At 38.5% G+C, this 12,373-nt stretch overlaps 1 protein-coding gene across 10 annotated transcripts in view; it reads left to right on the top strand.

Annotated features, from left to right (window-relative positions):
* POU2F1 (POU class 2 homeobox 1) overlaps positions 1 to 12,373 on the top strand; it is a 144,747-nt gene that overhangs the window by 62,398 nt on the left and 69,976 nt on the right. For 9 of the 10 annotated variants that reach the window (XR_005932893.1, XM_030019586.2, XM_030019583.2 and 6 more), the window contains 2 exons: positions 4,097 to 4,162; positions 11,168 to 11,268. Coding sequence is in view for 9 of the 10 variants with exons in the window: in XM_030019586.2 (XP_029875446.1) it covers positions 4,097 to 4,162; positions 11,168 to 11,268 (167 nt within the window). In the remaining variant the exon portion in view is untranslated. Of the gene's footprint in view, positions 1 to 2,950; positions 2,956 to 4,096; positions 4,163 to 11,167; positions 11,269 to 12,373 lie in introns of those variants that run through there. The other variant, XM_030019581.2, reaches the window with a different exon arrangement.

Here is a 12,373-nt window from a genome sequence, read left to right as displayed (position 1 = left end):
ACCGTTGCAAGCTGTGCCTAAGGTTACCAGGATAATGTATTTCCTGCACTGAGATTCCATCAGGACTGCAGAACAGGCATGCCATATTTTCTTCTTCATGTCTTTTAAAGTTATTTATAATAACAGATCATCCCAATTTTACAATAGGTTTTATTTATTTGCAAGGCTCTTTCCCCAAAGCTTGATGTATAGAGTTTTGCTTTTTGGGGTTTTGTTTTTTGTTTTTTGGGTTTTTTTTACTATTATTTTGATTCCCTTATATAAGTTCATGTAAGAACTTACATGTCAAAGTAAGAGAATGTATTTTTGGATGGTAAATTTTAAAGCAGCCACCTGAGTATTTGTTTCTGAATATGAAGTGTTTTTTGGAAAATGAATTTCTAAAGAATTCTTGGCATGTTTTCACTCACATTGAACTTTGTTTTTTCCGTACGCATCAATGAATCATTTTTGCTGGTGCTGATGGAGTATTAGGCAGTTTCACTTTAAGAGGTGAAAGGAAATAGTTAATGATATATTCCGTGCTAAGATTTTCTGTGTTTTACTAGCTATATACAGTCCCTAATACTCCAGGTTGGTCCAGTGTCCGGTGCTTCTTTCCTCTGAATACCTTTTGAAATGTTACTGAGGGTGTGTGAAAGCCTGGCACGGCACTGCCGTGCGACACCCTCAGCCCTGCTAGCAGAGTAGCAGTACTGGCTGTATTCACTCCTGAGAGTTTGATTTCAATCATGCACCTGCTGCTTTCGATCCTTCCTTCTGTGGAGTTTGTTTTTAGATAATGTTGGCAGAAGTTGTAGCCCAGGGCCTTTATTTAAAACCCGAGTAAGATCTAAAGGAAAAAGAAAAGGTGAGGGCATTATGGTTTGGTTTTTTTAGCCCACTTAATTTGTTTATTCTTTTGACTTTAAAGCAGAAATCGTATGAGCATGTATAAACCAAATAATCTTTTTATTTGACGTATAATGAATCTGTAGGTTTAGTATCCTGCGGATATGTATCTGTTTTGCTGGTAGCAGTTTTGTGCTTCAGATGTATGTCATACCATTTGCAATGGAAATAGCGGCATTGTTCTTGATGCTTTACATGCAGAAGGCCTACAGATTGAACAAGAAATAGTCAGCTGGTGAAATAATGGATGCTATCCTTCATTGAACCTGAGCAGTACCAGAAAGTTGTTTCTTCATCCAACTTGCTGCTTTTTTGCAATAGCAATGTTTGAGGTCTTTGTTAGGGATGAATCTTTACAATAAAACATTCTTCATTTAGACATGCTTTTGGTAGTTGAGTGAACTTTATGTGTATGTCTAGTACTAGGAAACACTGAAAACCTTTTTTAAAAGGATTTATTTTGCAGCATAGCCTGACAGAAAAGCATGTTTTGGTTGCTTTATGAAAAGAGGTCTGTACAGTTACAACTTTGTCCTGAGCAAACTTGCTGGTCATACAGGAAGGTTTGTTGTATAAGCCCCCTCATACAGAAGGAACAGTCACTACATGGCTTGGAGTTTTGTGCACAGGACAGTTGTGTCCCCCCTCCAGGTTTACTTTGTTTATTCTACTCTTAGTATCCTGCATAGTGGCACTAATACTTCAGCTTCTGCAACAAATGAGCACAGGAGGCCCTGTGGTGGTGTTCTTGCAAGAGCTTTCTGAAGTGGTTCAGTGAATGGATCCCTTATTACTGAGAGACGATCTTCTCAACCTGTGCTTTTCCCTTCTGTGGTCAGTGCTATCATGAGTTCAGGCTATCTTTGTGCTCTGGGCTTAAAAAATACATCCTATGTCTAATAGCCCCATGGTTGTGGAAACTAGGCTCACTCAAATGTATTGGACTTCTAAGCGCTCTTTGCTTGTTTTCCTGTTGGATGAGGGCTCTTTGTGTCCAAAGCGAAGTCTCCCATTCAGTGTTCTCTGAACCTAAACTAATTTTCGTAGCCAGCTGTGTGTCAAGGAACGAACTAATGCTATTTATCAAATGAATGTTGCCTATAATCGCTTTAAATAAATGTGCTGTTGCCACAACAATAAAATCAATTTAAGGTACATGCAACTTCTAGACAGAAACATACTTTGTATTTGTTTTACACACAGATCTATCAGCAGGGAGAGTCACATCAACAACAAACATTTCTGTGCAGTCAGTGGAACCCCATGTTCTGTTTCTAGAGTGTGGATCATACTATCCAAATGTGGAAAATGACAAAATAAGGAGCCAGGAAGCAATAGGTTCTGTATCTGCAACCTTAGCAGAGCTCTGTCTTTCAAGACTATGAACTCATAGCTTGATTCTGCTAAGTAGAGGTTGTGAAAAACGGGACAAAACTTGCAGACTTCTGCTGAAGCGTGGGCCAGCAGCGCTCAGCTGGAAAGTTTCTCCTCATTCACTCCCTCTTTCAAAAAGCAGTTTAACACATCTGCCTTTAAACTAAGAGTAACATTGATAGTTCATATCTCTTTTACTTATGAACTCTTTGAGTTCGTATCTCAAGTGTGGCTGACACTTGAAAGATACAAGCATGGGCATAGGAACTTTCTGAGAAGAGTTGAGGCTCTGGAGAGGTTGAGTTAACTTGTCGGGGGAAGATTCCTGTTTGTTACAGTCCTCTGGGTTTTCTAGGCCCTACTGGGTTCAACTGCAGCAGTTGTTTACATGGAAAATTACATTTGTTTTAAAAATACTGACACATCTTAAATTGTGTTTCCTAACTGCTTGTTGGAGTTTTCCCAAGGTTGACGTCTCTTATCTTTTCTCTCACACATGCTGCATTTCTAACTAGTTCCCTGCTTTTCCCACCCTGCACTCCCAGCCAGGCTTCGTCGTGACTCCTGTTTTCATTCAGGCCCTGTCCACGTGTGCTTCATTCCTCCTGGCGTTTGCTTGTGTTCCTCTGCTGCTGCCGCCCCTGGTTCTGATAGCCTGAGGGTGGCACTGGTCTCTCTGGGCAGCAGCAGGTGATAGTACACGGCAATAGTCCAGCTTCTCGTTTCCAGCTCTCATGGACTGCCAAGCAGTGAAGTGTCTGGGCATTCTTGGAAATGTCTGGGGGAAAGATGTAGCGGTTCATGCTGTTACTGTATTCTTCTTCAGCTGGTTGATATTTTGGAAATCACTGTTTTGATAAAAGTATGTGATAGAGGTAACCTTTTAAGCACCTAGCAAGAGAATATCCTGGAGTGAAGGGTTTATTTTGAGCTCGTTGAACTTGCATTTAACTGGTTATGGGAATGGAAGAATGCGCTTAAGGACTTGCTTACACTTCATTTTATGAACTGGTCTGTCTTGAGATTCTTTTTGTCATTTTGGTTTGTGATAATGTTGTATGCTGAGGTCGGTAGCAAGGAATGAGGAGGTAATAAGCTGGAGAGCTGATGCTGTACACAGAACATCTGTATAGATTCCTATATAAGGAAACTATATTCTCTGTCTGCCATCTGGAGAGGCCCTCTGCTTTGCACTATATTCAGCTGACAAGCTTTGAAACCAAGAGCAGACTTTTCAGTAGATTCATCCAGAGGAAGAAGGAAGAGGAATTATTTTATATTTGTATGGTTTTGCATGAATATATAGGAAATATAAAATTACTTAATATCAGTGGCATTCCTGTAAAATGCAGTATTAGAAAAATGGCATCTATTTAATTATAATGACTGAATTTCCTTTCTCTTGGGGTCGGGGGGACCAACACAACAATAATGTAGGCCATGGTGGTACAGACTTAATGTTTTTGAATCTTGATGTAGTCATTGTCGTCCGTGTCCGTCCCCCCCCCCCCCTTTTTTTTCTTCTATGACTTTGATTGTACTGAAAATTAAGCTCCTACCTATCTTTGCCTTCCAGCATGCTGTCTTTTATTCCCTTAACACCATGTTTTCATGTATGGGAATAATGACATACAAAATTTTGAAACAATATTTATCTGGAAGATTCAGTATTGTGTTCTGCTTCTGATCATTCTTTTTGTGTTATAATCTGAATTAGGGTAAAGTACATATCAAATTCCTGATGTTCTGTACTTCCCTTAGACAAGAAGGTATGAATAGATTTGGGGTTTTTTTGCTGTATTAGTTTATCTTTATTTCTGTTTTAATGCAGACTCAAGAATGAACAATCCGTCAGAAACCAGTAAACCATCAATGGAAAGTGGGGATGGGAACACAGGTAAGAAATGATTAATTGGTGCACAGATACTTTTTGGTGGAATTGAATGGATATTAAAAGAAAATTTCTTTACCAGTTTACAGGAATTAAAAAAACAAAACAATACACACCCACACACACCCACACACACCCTGTTTTTAGAGACTTGGGAATACTTTTGTCTTGTCATTAACTCTGCTGTATGCAGGGCATTATTCACACCTACTGTATCAGAGGACTACCCACACTTTGTGTATAAGATTCCCTTTCTGTCTTCCTGTATCAGTAATGTTTCTGGTATTACGGAAGGTCTGGTAGCACTAGCTCTCCATAAGTAGTCTTATTTTTTCCTGGCAGAACATACCTTCGGCACCTCTAACTTCATAATTTATTTTTGGGTTGAAATTTTCCCTGGCAGATGTAGGCCACTGGCTGATCTTGTTTCCATTTTAGATTTCATTCAAGCTCTCACAACAGTTCGCAAGAACAAGGCGAAGGGAGAAACCATAATTTCTCAACATTTAAAAAAAAAAAAAAAAAAAGCTGGCTTTTCTGTAATTTCTTCATGTGTTAGAACAGAACTTTGAAATTTGGCTGGGGAAGAAGGGCCTTTATGTCAGGGCCAGTGTGCCTTTTGGTGCATCCTTAAGATGTGGCCAAGTTCTAAGCCTTTGAAGAAGCTTGTTAAGACACTACAACTCAATTGTGCTATCTCATGCTTTAATTCCTTTGTGGAGGTAATTTAATGTTCATTTTAGAAGCAAGAGAAATGACAGTTCTGAATGGAAAGTAAATAGTTTAACCTAACTCAGAATCTTCTCTGACTCAGAATAGCATTTGGGAAGAGAAAATTTTAATGAGAAGGAATTTGTTCTTGTTGCTTTGAGAGAAGTCTAGGTACCTTGTATGAGGAAAATTATTTTTTCTCCTCTTGGTTCAATAAGAGTTTTATTTTAAACTCTGGAATTGTGATGAAATTAACAATTTATTTCATTTTATGCTGCTGTCTCCTCATTCTTTGTGCAAGGCTTTAATACAGCTAACAGTGACTGAATGTTCCCGATACTGATCCGAGAGGCTGGATGTTTTCTGCTAATGCATGGGGTCAGTCAGAAGGAATTCTGCTTGCTTATTAATGTGTGTTTTGTCACTGCCATCTCAGTTTTTATAATTGCCATTGTATTTCTATATTAGAGAGGTATCAATTCTTTTTATGTACAAAAATGATTTAGTATGTATTTAATACTCATTTAGGATGATACAAAACATTATTTCAAAAATATATGGGCTGTAAATATTTCATAATCATAAACAGCATCAAGAGAACAATGGTTTTAAATATCCCTATAGAATCCTTGTAGCTGGAGGGTGTGTGTAAACTTCTGAGAAAATTCAGACTTCCTGCTCTGTATGACCACAGTTCCCTGCATTTGCTTTCCCCAAAGAGTGCATTCCCAATGCGCTTCCGTAAGTGCAGCTTTAACTAGTAGTTTCACCTAAACTGAGCTGTTAAAGAGGAGGACTTGGTTTGTTCAAAGGTAGTCCATTATCACGTAAGTATTGCATCTCCTTCAGCAGAACCCTGGCTCTGCTCCCCTAGGCAAATACTTCATCAGTGTGAAGGTGGTGATCACGGTATAAAGGAGTTCATGGATTATAAAGCTGCATGTAGGTGCTTTCATTACAAAAGGGGATACAGCATCTGTATTTTTTTATACTCTAATACTAAGGTTAGTTATTACAAAAGTTTGATTCTTACTGGTGTTTGGACCTTTTGCAAACATTGCTTCTGTAATTTAAATGTTCCCAATCATTCCTTTCAGTTTTGTTTCCTGGCTTTTTAAGCGATGCAAACTAAAATAATCTAGAATTTTTGAGGACCCTTTGTTCTGCAGTCATTGTTTTGTTTTTAAATATAGTGCTCATAAACCACTGGAGGTAGTGATTAATGGCATTTATGACGTTCTTTGGGGGCTCAAGCATCAGTTGCATTAGTCGACTGGCAGATGTTAAGCCCTGAAATGAATACTCATGGAATGTAATTTTAGGCTTCTGATCAGGGTACTTAGATTATGGTTCTGGGCTCTGTGCATACTTAGTGAAAAGAAGTCAGCTTTCAGCTTGGATGCTAAGGAACTGGAAGTGCCATTGGGGAGCATAGGCTCTGAAGCAAAATGCATGAAGATGACTTTTATAAACACTCAGAGTTCTTATTTTTGTAACTTTCTGTAAATGTCTATTTTCCAGTAACATTTGTAAATCACTTGAGTCTGCTGTGTAAACATTACTAGTCTATCTTTTGAACCTCAGTGGATGTTTGTTTGGGTCATTCCTGTTTTAAACTGTAGTAAGCTGATGCAACTTGAAAATTTTAAAAGAAGTTACTGTAGGGCATGGAATGTACATTTGGCAGAGCTAGTGTTCTCAGCAAAAGAAATACCGTTGCCACTGGTGAAGATGGCTTAACATCAGTAGTTCTCTGAGCTAACAGCTAAGTTTCATGGAAGTTGACACATTATGGTTTTGTATTTCTAACTGACTATTTAGGGAACATAGTAATACATTGGTCACAGTAAAATGCCTGAAACAGATTTTTACTTCAAAATTTTTGTGCTAACTGGACTCTCTTTTAAGCATCTGAAAAAGCAACCCATATTTCAGACAAATTAAAAACAACCAAAAAAAAAGTCTTTATGAGTACAAAAGTGGTTGGATGGTTATTTTCACAAGAACATTAGTTGATCAACTGGTGGTCAATATTGCAGAATTACACAAATCTTTTCCAGCTTTCAGTTGTGTGTAGACAATCTACTTAGTATCTACTGGAGAAAACAGAGAGAAGAAAGAAGAGCGTCTTACAGTAAACAGCCCTTTTGGTTTACTTTTTATAGGTTGCAGCATAAAATTTTCCAAAACAACTCAACCTATTTTGTTTGTTTGTTTAATGCATATTCTTTTTTAAAAGCTGTGTGAATGCGGTACTATGAAAGTCAAGGTTATAATGTCTATGGAAACTGTAGTATTATGACATACATTGACATAGCAGCAAGATAATTTTTGTAAGTGTAGCATTTGGAAGGGTTCTAAGGATTCCTGTTTGCATCGCTTCATTTCCAGAGATTGATTTTCCCGTTTCCATAAGAAAGTCTATAGGAAAGTGGGAGAGGGGCCATGAAATGTTCTTTAACTGCTAAAATTCTGGGCAAATATCAATGCTAAACTTCTTATTAGTAATGTGGACAAGGCATCAACAATTTCTGAGTATTGGGGATATCTCTCTCTCTCAAAGCACGTGGAGAGAGATATGGAGAAATGTACTGCTGGTGCTGGAAGATCCCAGAGCACAGTGCAGATACTCATTCAAGTTAGTTTTGAAATCTTCCTTCTCCTTGTTTGTCTTCCCTTCCTGAGTCATTTCTTGCACCTTACTTCACATCTCCCCAGAACTGTAGTTCCTCACTCCTCTTCCTTCCTTATGCAGTTTGTAAACTCAGACTAAAGTCTGATGATTGTGATCTTGGATTTTGAGAGTATGTTCTTCTCCAGACTGCAGGTGCAATGTTAACTTGTGTGCTCCATTTTGTCATGCCTTTACCGTCTGCAGGTACAATTCCAAGGCAGCATAAACTAATCCATGTTCAGGGTGTCCTGGTACTTAGTGTTCTGTTCCTTTCCCTGGAGTGGCACTGAGTGAGATGGTTCAAAGATTTGATTTGGCTGAAAATTAATTGCATTTAGTATTAGTCTTCATCCAAATCAACTCCGTGAAGTAGCTAACCACATGGCTGAATTTATGCCAGAATTTAAACGTGCTTACGTTGCATTGGACTTGGGCTGTAAGGGTGAAATTTCATCCTACTGCTTGGTGGGGGTAGGGGAGGCTCATTTCCCTACTACCATGTCTCTGACCTCCCCTGCTTTGCTGTTTGCAGGACCCTGAGGTAAGTTAATTCATCTCACATAACTGGCAGAAAACTAACTTGGCCAAAAGAAAAAGGGAACAGTTTACATGAATAGTTTTCTACTCAGTTAGAAAGGTGAATTGGCTTACTGCTGTGTCCGTGAACTACCAGAAGGGGCAGGACAGGGACAATGTAGTTGGAACCAAGAAGAAAGAGGAGATGGGAGATGGAGAGTTTCCGCTTCTGGTTTTTTGGTGTTGGTGAGCTGTTAGATCAGCTCTAGCAGTTATGGGAGCTGGGATGGAGATGGAAAAGACATAAATACCTGGGAATGTTAAAATCACAATACTTGTGATTGCATCTGTCATGTCTATTAATCACCGTGGGTTTTTGCATTTAACTTATCTTGAGCAGAAGTGGCATACTGGTCCTTTTATGTCCTTACAACGTGCTGACTTTCTCCTTCTGACAGCTCCATTTTCCAGTCTCCTTATCAGATTTCTTGAATTCCACAGGAGTGGTGTCATGTCCTTATGAGCACCTTGAGAGCAAGGCCTCTCATATGCTGGACTCAAAAGTTCATTTTCCCTGCTGTTCTTCAAAAGTTGTAGGCATCCTGTAATAAATGCAAGCAACCTGGGTAGCATTCCTTCCAAAATTAAGGCTGCATCCAAAGGGGAAGGGACACTGTCCTTCCAAATACCAAAGGAAGCTTAAGATGCAAGTAGAACAGAGAGTGAACACGTCTGGTTTGGGGTTTTTTTGCTCTGAGTTTGGATTTTGGAGGCATGGGGAGAAGGAGTTGGAATCCTTCAAGGTTGAATTTAAGGCAAATGTTGTTTTCTCTCAGTACCTGTCTAAACTGTTTTTTGGGACCCATAGAGATTTTAAGCTCAGTCTTGGAACTTGCTTTGTTCAAAACTATTAACCTGAGGAGGCTCATTTCAGATTTCCGTATTAAGAGTCAGCAGAAGCGCTAACTGGAGCATTTCTTCTGCACACATGCACAGCAGTGCTCTTTAATATGGTATTATGATTTGAGGCTTTTTTTGGAAAACAGTTCTCTAGAACAGCTTCACCTATTTATTTAAGGTGAGGCTTCCAATTAGTCCTCTCAGAAATGGATAAATTTTTTGACCCCTGCAAGTTTCCAACTGGAATGAGGTATATCTGCCTTACAATAGGTTTTCTTATCTGTATTTTTTTTTCCTACTTGGGGGTCCCTGACCACAGGTTGAAAACTGATTCGGAGCATCTCCTTAAATGAGGAGGTGGTAGATTGTTTCTTTAGAATTACAGTAGCAGTTTGTCAGGAATTATTTTTATATATTTATACAATCATTTTCCCACTCCCTTTGGCCTTCTGCATTGAGAGAATTCTGCAGTTTAGTGGAAAGAATGAAAATAGATGAGATTCTTCTAGCCCTTTCTGGCAGGCCTTATCATCTACCTTTCTTTGGAGAAATGCAACTAAGTTGCATTCATTCAAGATCAATTCAGACCAGTAATAGTCCTTCCATTCACTTTGGATTGGAATTATAGACTCATTAAGCAAAATTATTTCACGTAGTTTAAAATTTGAATTTTTTTAACATGTCTGTGGATCTTTGGCTGCATATATGTCTATTAAGTCTGTAAACTCTGGCCCAAAGCATAGAATTAAAAACTTGTGGGGGAAGAGTTGGTCTACTCTCAGCACCTCCACCAAAGATGCATCAAAGGGCCACCTTAGCTATACCTTACATGGGTGCTAGAAAGCTTGACTATCTACATTGTATCTGTATTTAATTAAACAGTGACTCCATCTTTGAAAATTTTATCTGTGTAAGCTGTTTGTAGGTCAAAATACCAATGTAAAATATTGGATAGTGTATTTTACTAATCAAATTTTACGCCTGCTTGCTTTTGCAGATGTTTCTAAGGAATAGCAAACCCCTGTTGTTGTTTAACAACTGTGACTCTCTTTTGCTTAGTAGATAACCTAGATTTTTGTGGTGAAAAATGTAGATGATAGAAGGAATTTTGAAGTAGGAGTTAGTTGAACACCTGTCCATAGGCACTGAACAAAGTCTGATTGTCATGAAGAGTAAACATGCAAGTCTAAAGCTGGTTTTATTACATTTCAGTCATGCAATTTTAAAGATTGCATCATCTGTTCTAGAAATTCCACGCAGCCTGATACACTCAGAGTCTCCCTTCTTGTTATTAACCACTGTAGGTAGTAATACCCAACGTACAAAACCAGTTGTTGATAATCCCTAATGTTGATTTTATCATCTCTCCACAGAATGATTCTTAAAAGTTTGTAGTTATAGTTCCTCTTGGCAGAAGAGAATTCTGTGGTAGTTTCTTGTGGAAAAAATGTTGTGTGGTTTTTATTTGTTTTTTTGGGTTTTTTTCTTCTTTTTTTTTTCTCTCAACCAGATTATTTTGGGATAGTTTGGGGGTTTTCATGTCTTCCGAGATGTTTAGGAAGAAGGAAAAAAAAAAAAAGTAGGAAAATAATCATTTTTTAGTTATATGAACGTGGGTGAGAGCAAAAGGAAGCCCAGGCAGTTACCTTATGTAATGAGAGCTCTGCACAAATATTCATGGAAATGTGGAGGTATCTTTTATCAAAAGAGTAAAACCGTGGCCGATAACTGCTATATATACACAGTGTTTCTGTTTTCATCAAGTATTTTTTTACCTGTCTTTAATGAAAGGCGACTTTATATGAACCTTGTTCTTGCACTTTCTGAAGTTGAAGATAGTCTTCAGCTGCTGGATAGAGAGTGCATGGAGAACGGAAACACAGTTTAACCATAGCAGCATGCACCCATTTGGTTCTCAAACCATGGTAGAGAATAATGGGGTAATAGTGTACATAGAGTAGGTAAGATGATAGAAGCTAAAGAAAATATGATGTTGATTTTGTTCAGCTGACAAATGCTGTATTACCAAAGTCTGGAAGTGACACTGCTTCCCCACCCCCCCCTTTCAGTAAAAAACTTCAATTCTTGTTACTCTCAGAGTATTTTTCTGCTACATAGTATTGAGAGAATAGTAGGAGACTTAGCAATATTAATTCTTATTCCATTTCATAAAAGTAGTAACTAATAGTTCTTAATATCTCTTTCTCCAGGCACGCAAACAAATGGCCTGGACTTTCAAAAGCAGCCGGTGCCTGTCGGAGGAGCAATCTCTACAGCCCAGGCCCAGGCCTTCCTTGGGCACCTTCATCAGGTAAGAGAAGACCCATTTTAAAGTAGGGGAGACTCAGGCAGGTACGAATGCAACTGCTCTTGTACGTTCTATGTTCTCTCTTTCTGTAAATGATGGGTAGTCCTGTAAAGGAACATATGGGTAGACCACATGCTTAAATAGCTTGGATGGGAAAAAGTTCTTATTGTGGCACTCACTTCATTACTTTAGGCTGCAGAATACAGCAAGATAGGGTGAGACCTGTTTTGGGGAACTAGAAAGGCCCTTTTTGGGGACTTGAGAATGCCTAAAGCTTTTTTGGTTTTGGGGTTTTTTTTGTTTGGGTTTGGGGTTTGGGTTGTTTGGGGTTTTTTTTAACCTTAAAGGAGATACCACATTGAAAGACAAGGTAAAACTTAATCTTTTTGGTAGAGGATTGTATTGGCCCAACAGCTGCCAAGGTTCTGAAACTGTTGCTACCTAGTTAAGAAACCAGAAGTGGTGTTGAATGGTAGTCAACACTATGCTTCAATCTTTCAAGCTCTTACACGTTAACTAGAAATATAAAGTGATTGTACTTACTAAGCATATATGGTATATGAGTGTTTTAATTTTTTTTTTTTAAAGTTGTTTCAAGGACCTGTTTGTCAGATGATATTCAGGCTTCTACTACTATCCCTCTGTTCTGCTGCAGCTGTGTTTAGGGAATCAAAGCTGAACTTCACATGTAGGCTGAAGCAAAATGGGGCATTCCTAGGTGAAGAGAAGTAAAAGGGGCATTTTTTTGTAGTTTTTTATGTGTTCACACTTGATGTATGAAAACAAATGTCCTAATTTCTTTCCCTTCCTCAGTACCAAGTTTAAACTTTAAAATACTGTACCTAATTGGCTGACCTTGAATGTTTGAGGTCTGAGGTTGCACAGTTATTGTGGTATAATTGACATACTGAAGCTTTTATGCCCTCTTTTAAGAGCTCTGAACTGCCATTTTATTGTATGGAACATTCCACACATCTTGTCACATAATTACAATTTTCCGAGTAGATTGGGTTATATGGGACCTAGGGAGTGCCTGTGTTTGAATTTGCTGAACCAATAGGCTGTTGTATGCTGCCTTTATGTGGAGAGAAGCTGACTAGTTTTCATG

Source organism: Aquila chrysaetos, chromosome 7 (genome assembly GCF_900496995.4).
Source record: "Aquila chrysaetos chrysaetos chromosome 7, bAquChr1.4, whole genome shotgun sequence".
NCBI classification, from domain to species: domain Eukaryota; kingdom Metazoa; phylum Chordata; class Aves; order Accipitriformes; family Accipitridae; genus Aquila; species Aquila chrysaetos.
Note: the sequence above shows the minus strand (reverse complement) of the source record. Positions and strands in the feature narration are given on the sequence as shown.